Genomic DNA, 7,735 nt, shown 5'->3' on the forward strand with positions numbered 1-7,735 from the left:
CACACACACACACACACACACACACACACACACACACACACACACACACACACACACACACACACACACACACGGCTCCTCCAGCCACCCACACCCAGTCAGGTCTGGTCTGGTGGGTCTAATGGTGTATCTCTTTCTCTCCTGCTCTCATCTCCTCCCAGAGTCTGAAGGAGGGCCTGACGGTGCAAGAACGGTTGAAGCTCTTTGAATCCAGGGACTTGAAGAAAGACTAGCTGTGTCATGTGCAGCTTGAACACGCACCCTTCCTGGCTTGCGGCAGCACAACCCAAGCGCTACTTTTTGTCTGTACCTTTATTTTTTGTTATCGTTATTACTGTCATCATTAACTGTGGGTACGGATGCATGAGAGGCTGGCTTATGGGTTGTTCACACCAATCCCTGCCGTGTTGATTCTGACTTCCTGTCGTTTTTGTCAAAGCTTTTTTCCCATGGTATTCTAAAATTAGGCAAGCAGTGGGGGCTGGGGAGGGCCCTCCCTCCCGGCCAGCGTCTGTGTTAGAACCCCTTTCTTCCTGTGACACACCACACTCACTGTCAGTATTAAGGCTCAGCAGCCTGTTGATAAGCTAGCCCTGTCTCACCAAGAGCTGGTGCATAAACAGGGCCCGGCGGCTCCAGCCCTGCTGCAGTTGCTGAGCGCACCACAAGGTGGATGTAGTTCCTACTGGTCAGAGAAAAAGCCACCCAGACGCCTGGCTTGGCCTGGATCTCAGCACTGACAACTCGCTAGCCTAGCTGTTGGAGGAGGCACAGGGCGTGGTATATGGCTTGACTGTACTGCCGTTCAACCTGGGAGAAGAGCAGCATTTTGTATATGTTCCACTAAAGCAGCTTAGAACCACACCCCAGATAATCGTGGCAAACGTTTCACAACCTGGAAAATGTTGAAAGCAACCATTCCTATTTTTGTTTTTTATTAAATCTTGCACAAAACCCCTGGCCCCTCTCCTTCCTTCCATCCGCTCGTTCCTTTCTTGGTCTCCAGTAACCCTATGGTCTTTTCATAACTATTGAGATTGTTGACCTGCAGTCTGGGGTTTCAGACTCGGATTGCAAAAAAAAAGGGTGAATTCCCTTGGGGAGTCATTCAAAAGGGAAAAAGTTACTCGTTCTTTTTATAATCTTTCTGAAAAGAAGCTTGTCAGTTGCTTTTGAAAAGGTTGAGAGGAGATCCTTATGTTAAGTCAAGAAGAAAAGTACAGAGGATGTTGGAATCTTGTGAGACCAGCCCATGAGTACATGCTCAACACTCTTAACTCTGACTTAATTAACTGAGCTTTGAAAAGTTCTCTTGCAGCTTTTACCATTAAAACAGCCTCGTTAAAGTAAACCAATACTAACAATTTTGCTCATCCTAACAATTTTGCTTTTTTAAACAGTTTGAGCAAGACCTTTTTAACTTCCACAAAACATTCTACAGCATTTCTTGGAAATCTTTTACATTGGGGTTGCTACAATGAAAACCATTAATCCCATTAAGATTAGGAGCACAAAGAAACCTCGAGCTGAGTGAGAAGCAGTACTGCTTCCTTGAGGAGTGTGGTGGGAGTGTTTGGAGGAGCTCCTGGCCTCCCAGATCCGTTGGTTTTGTTGCCAGGAGCTCACTTTCACTTTGTATCAATACTCAAGTGAGTTTGATGGTCTCTGTAGATGTTTTGGGGGTAAAAATGTTGAAATCATCTTGCTCAGTTCCCAGATTAAGTCAATGAACAAGGTCATCTGGGAATTCCCTGACTCCACCCCCAGGGGGTGGAAGGGCTGGATGGAAGGCCCTGGGGTTTGGTTTAAGACTCAGGCCTAGAATACTCTCTTCTCACTGGAGTGGCTCTGTGCTCTCCATGGGCATAGAGCCTTCCCACACCTGTCACTCTTTTGTTACTATTCTTCCATGTTTTTAATAACAAGAGAAAAGTAGATCTGTTTAAAAATGTACTTATCAGGACCCCTCCTCCATCCAGTTTAGATTGGCAGTACTACTTTGAGATCGAGACCGTGTATACCTTTTGTTTGAGCTCAGAATGGGAATGTGCACAAGGATCATTCAGGACTCCACTGTCCCCCATCACTGCTGATATTCGGCAGGACCTGGCTCGAGGGAGGTGTTCGTTGTTACCTGGTCTCTGGGCACTGCGATTCTGTGTCATTCTCTGAGAACTGCTGCCTCACTGCCTGCCCTGCTGTAGTATAGTTTCCTTTGTGACCGTCCCTGTTGCTGTGGGGACCCTCTGGCCTTTCTGCAGGCAGCTCCCTGCCTCCACCCTCCTGGAGCTCTGGACAGGGTCCCTCCAGGGCTCTGCACAGATATAGGCTCCGTCTGCCTTCAGACCTCATAGTGCTGTAAATAAAGGCAAGTTTGCTGATAGGTCAAGGGAGCATTTTGTTTTTCTTCATCACTCACTCCTTGAGGCTGGACCTCCAGAACCCTAGGAAGTGAGTGTAACATTTTGGGGGCTAGAGGCAGAGACGGGGCAGACAAGGCAAGCTGGCCCTCAGTGAAGGCCCCTGTGTTTGGCCCAGAGAAAACAGGACTCACTACCCCAGGGCTGGCTTAGTGTGGGGTGTTAACAGGATACGGACAGTGAATGCTAAGCCAGCAGAGAGGGCTCCTTTCTAACAAAAGGCTGCTCGGCTGCAGCTCCCCAAACACCCTGCGCCTGCCCTGGTATTTCAGAGTGTAGTCTCACAGGGCCAGCTGCTGCCTGGGTCAGAACAGGTCTGAGTTTCCTGCTGGTGGTTCTGTCCTCCAGCTGGAGTGACCAGCAAGAAAGAACAGAGAAGTTCTTCATGGAACACCTGGATGTGTCCCAGGAGCACAGACTATTGCCCCAAGTGGCAGCAGTGACACCAATGCTGACAACTGCCTCAGGCTGTCCCCACCACGCAGTCCCCTCGCTGCACAGGGAGCCCCTCACTATACAGTCCTCACAGTGACCTCCCACTCCCTCCCTGCATCCAAATCCCCTGGAAAGGAATTTAACCACCGGAATTCCAGAGAGAAGAAAGAATAAAAATGTAGAGGCGGAACTGGTTTCTGTATTGGTAGAGAAAGTACCTTCTTAGGTGGCTGCTGCAGGCAGTGGGCTGTAAACAGGATTGTGTAGGTGTTGGGACCCGATGGGTCTCAGGCTGCTCCCAGCAAACCAAGCAGTGGTGTCAAAATAGACTTCACCATTTTAATTAATCTCTTATAAATATATTCATTTGTAATCTGTTAGCATCTGTAAGTAAGCCATGCCAAACAATGGGAAAACTGAACAGTTTGACTTCGTTGGACAGTGTATTGAACATATGCATAAATTACATCGTGTCAGAGAGGATCCTCCTTTTGGAACCAGCAGGTACAAAGGCAGAAGAGAACAAGGAGAGACGCGCCACACTTGGAGCTGAGGGAAGACTCAGCAGGGATCTGGTTCTGCAGAGCGGTGGGAGCCAGTCACTTGGTCATAGCCCAACCGAACGTGCAGGCCAGACTCAGGAAGTGGGAGTTGCCATGAGCCTCAGACTTCCTAGAAGGAACACTGCCAGATAAGACCAGGAAACAAAACTGAAGGCTTGAAAAACAGTCTTATGGAATGTATTTACTGCCATTCATGTCACTGCATAGGGAGACGAAGACCTAACGTGTGCCACATGGGAATACACTGAGAAGGCAGCTGCTGGTGTAGAGGGGGCGGGACAGCAGTGCATGCTGGCTGTGGCATGCGCTGCACACATCTGCAGGGCCCAGGGGCAAGTGCCTGCCTCAGAATGCGTGTGTGGGGTCCCCACGGACTCCAGCCAGTGCGGCACTACTGGCACCCATGGGGCACACCACCTACGCCAACCAGCAGTCCATTTCTTCTCTGTTCCTTGCTACTGTCCCCCTGGTTACTGGGCTGGGATGAGCAACCCCAGGTCCCGTGTGACCTACTGGGCTGAGAATATGGAGGGTGGCATCATTTCAGGGTCGGGGGAAGCTGTGCTGTTCCTTACACCTGTGTGTGAACGTTCTGTGCCAGCCACACACCAGCTTTATGCTGCTCCCCACTGACTGGTCTACATTCTAAGAGTCTCCACGTGAGTGGAAAGAGTGCAGCCCATCACCATCTATTTTTCCTAAAAGTTTGCTCATCACACTCCTAAAGAAGCTTGGAATTGAAGACCTTTTTATAAGACATAAAAAAAAAAAAAGCCTGTGACCCTTTTGTTACCAAAAAAGGGGGGTAGTAAGTATTTTCAAAGCTTTACAAAGGACAGGGAAGTAAGTGTATGATACTGTATTTCAAAGGAGTTCAATGTTAAAATTTCAAAGAAAGGTTTGGCATTTTAATGAAAAGCTTTACTTCCCTGGAAATATTCAGAATAACTCACACCTTGAAAGTCCTGGATAGTTGGATTGTCACAGCTCGTGTCCAAGGAACCTGCTTACAAACATTTGAACGCTGCCCTGCTGTCCATGTCGGAGCCCTGGAAGGACACGGCAGAGATACAGCACCCAGCCTTGGACACCTGCCCCTCCCGCGTGCCGCGCCAGACCCACAGTTCTCAGTGCCCTGGCAAAACAGACTTGGGAAGAAATCTACTGAGAATTTACTTATTCAACAGGTCTTTAAAATGAAGGTATTTGCATACTTTTTTCCATCTTGCATCTTTAGGCTTTTCCTGCTGGCATTCTTCCTAAGAGCAGTTCCTAGACTGCCTGGTGCAAGCATCTCCCTCAGTATGCAGGGGTATCATGTACAGGTACACTCCTGGCTTTTTCAGTCACCAAACCCTTAACCTTAACTGTAAACTCAGATACTAGATTTTTAATCTTATGAAAGGTCATCAAGTCAAAAGGTGACGCCCACCATTGTTCTCGACCCCAAGTAGCAGGAAAGCCTGAGATGCACGTTCCTCCTTTCCCAGCACCTACAGCGACTTGTTCTCTAGACTGCCCTTTCAAGGTGGCTGTACACAGCACTTATGTACAGTTTTGTATATTTACACACATGTACAAACAACTTCCAGCAAGGTCATACGTCCGACAGTTGAAAACAGTAAGAATCGGCCTGGCATGAGGTTTAGTAAAACCACTTGCTTTAGGTTCTGTAATAGGGAACATGCGACATAAGCCCTATGTAAAAGGAACATTCTCAATTTCTCACACGTTTTGTCTGCCATGGAAGAGACCCTGCCTTTTTTTTTTTTTTGCTTTCTTTTGAGGACGAGTTTCAAATATTGTTTCTCTATGAAGGGAAGATGGCTCCCTTTCTGAAATCCTTCAACAAAAGCGAAGACGCTTAGCAGAGTAGGGGAGTTAACAGCTAAAACCTAAATCATCCCTGTAGGTGGAGCAGGCTACTTACTACCTGTGTGAACACACTGTGGCTCAGAGTCCTCCCAGTGTTCATATACAGTACTTTGAACAGTAGAGCGACTGCATGCTCTGTGTAGCCTGCGATTTCTCTGTATTTACAAGCAGCTGTGTTTATTTTCTTCCAAATAACCTGTATATTATTCAGAGCAAGCAGTGTAAATAGTACTAAAGTTACTGCAGGGATTTTTGTGACAAAGTTTGTGTGAGTTTTTTAAAAAATCTTACACAGATGTCCCTTTTTAAGGTGGGGGGAACAGCTTTGGGTACAATGTTGAACCCCACCCAGCATTATAAGGAAATGTTTTTATTTATTTAATGACTCTTGTATCTTTTTAAAAGCTTTGGTCATTTAAGAGATGGTTTTAAAGGGCGTATACAATATCTACAATAAGGATAACCCTGGATTCATGAACTGTTTTTCATTGAAAGAATTGTCATAGCTGTTCTTGGTAGAGCCATTCAAAGTCCTCAAGTAAGATCAGGAAAGTGAAGACAACAGTAGCTTCATCTTCACCAGACTGTTTCGCATAGTGACTTAAGACTTGTAGGGAGACTTGGTTTATGGCACAGTTCTGGGATCCGAGGTCTAAATGCGTGGTTTCTGGCAACTTTAAGACGACTCACAGCAGCTGAGCTGTGTGGGTTCCCCAGGTTTTGGTTATATTTAAGTCCTTGGAGGTTGCACAACTTGAAATGTGTCTTACTTCATAAGATGTATTTTTGTTAAATTGTTAAGGAGACATTTAGTCACAGAAGTGTGAAGAATTGGACAATCCAGTACCATAGGATGACCTGGGGGGATGCTGAGTTCCAGGTGAGTGTAACACAGTGGAGAGTCTCAGGATGCAGCTGCGGTGGCGGTGAGGGGCCTTCCCTGGGCTGCGGTGGGAATTCACCAGAAAGAATGAAGTTTTGGAAAAGTAGTTGTCATCAGATACAGACAGCCCACCTGCAGCCTGCCATGGTCAACATGCCCATTGCTCTTTCCACCTTTAGAAGTTAGTTGTATCACAAATGTAGTTTTATTTTATAGAAAGCTAGGAATATTGTAAACAACACTAAATTCACTATTGTGTTAGGTTTATGTCATAGAACTTCAATTAAAATGGATTAAGAGGATTTTAGGATTTACCTTTAGTGTTTACAACTTACCTATTGACTTATTTGTTAGGATTCAAAACCACTTAAGTGATAAGAATTAATTCATGTGGTTTTCCTAAGGTAATATTTATAAAATGTAAAGTATCCAAGTGGCTCCTCAAAAATTACAATTCTTGATGGTTTTTCTCACAAATATACCCTTCTATCAAGGTGAATGTCTCAATTCAGAGACTAGACGTACTATGCCAAACTGCTGAGGGAGCTGATACGCAAACAGAGTGGAATGTAGGTGATCTCTGTCTGCTGTGTGTGACAGGCTCGGAAATAAAATTAACAGAATCACTTCTGCCACAGCTAAGTATTTCAATAGTTGCATGATAAATGTTCAAAGGACAAGTTTGTATAATTTTAAGTGGTGTTTAATTTCTGTTCTAATACTAAGTGGTAATGCTCGCCAGACCAAAAATTACATGCAGAAGAAAACAGGCCTGAGCCAGGAGGGCTGAGCCTCCCCAGGTGCTAGCTCGGATCTCAGGTCTGAGATGGCTCCTGGGCGTGGAGCACTCCAGGGTCATCTTTCAGACTGCAGTGTCCTGAAGAGAAAAGCCTGGCTAGCTGAGCTCTCTCTCTCTCTCTTTTAAACCAAGTTTGTGATCAACTGTTCACTACAATTAAAGTATTACTTTGTCAAAATAATTTTTCCTTTGTGTGTGCTAGATTTCCATGGATGTAGCTGATCATTTTTATTTTGTAAATATTACCTAACTTTACATAAACTATATGGTAATAAACTATTTTTCCATCACCCTTTGCATGCTGTGTAATGAGGTCTTGTTTAATGAAGAGGCATACGCAAAATAGGCTTTTAGGTCAAAAGTCAGAAACTGGTGAGTAGTAATCTAAAGATCTACAGTGGATTGTTTTTTAAGTTTTATAACCTGATTTTTTTAATAGTGTTTTTTAAAGTTTTGGGTTAGTTTTCAGCACTTTAAAATTAGAAGATTTCACATAAAGCTCCAGGTCTTACATATTCACACACAAGCCACAAGAAGAAATATTTTACATCCAGGATCTAATGAAGGTACATTGACTAAGTTATAGAAAACTTAAGGAGGCTAACAGGACAGTAAGAAATACTGATGATGGTGATGCCTTCATTAATCAAGGTACTGTAACTGTCCCCTACCTGTCCCTCCTAATAGATTTATTTACAATGAAATTTTACCTTTTGTTTAAAAAAAAATGCATTTTACATCATGACCCAATACACACAGA

The 7,735-nt window shown here is 44.9% G+C and overlaps 1 protein-coding gene across 7 annotated transcripts in view; it reads left to right on the forward strand.

Annotated features, from left to right (window-relative positions):
- The window catches only part of MPRIP (myosin phosphatase Rho interacting protein), a 144,198-nt gene extending 136,926 nt beyond the window's left edge, over positions 1-7,272 (forward strand). For 4 of the 7 annotated variants that reach the window (XM_008584250.1, XM_008584252.1, XM_008584253.1 and 1 more), the window contains one exon: positions 162-7,272. In XM_008584250.1, the coding sequence (XP_008582472.1) occupies positions 162-233 (72 nt within the window). In that variant the 3' untranslated portion in view covers positions 234-7,272. The remainder of the gene's footprint in view (positions 1-161) is intronic. The other 3 variants (XM_008584254.1, XM_008584256.1, XM_008584251.1) reach the window with 2 other exon arrangements.
- The last annotated feature ends 463 nt before the right edge of the window (positions 7,273-7,735 follow it).

The sequence above is a fragment of the Galeopterus variegatus genome, unplaced genomic scaffold (assembly GCF_000696425.1).
Source record: "Galeopterus variegatus unplaced genomic scaffold, G_variegatus-3.0.2 Scaffold3190, whole genome shotgun sequence".
Classification (NCBI taxonomy): domain Eukaryota; kingdom Metazoa; phylum Chordata; class Mammalia; order Dermoptera; family Cynocephalidae; genus Galeopterus; species Galeopterus variegatus.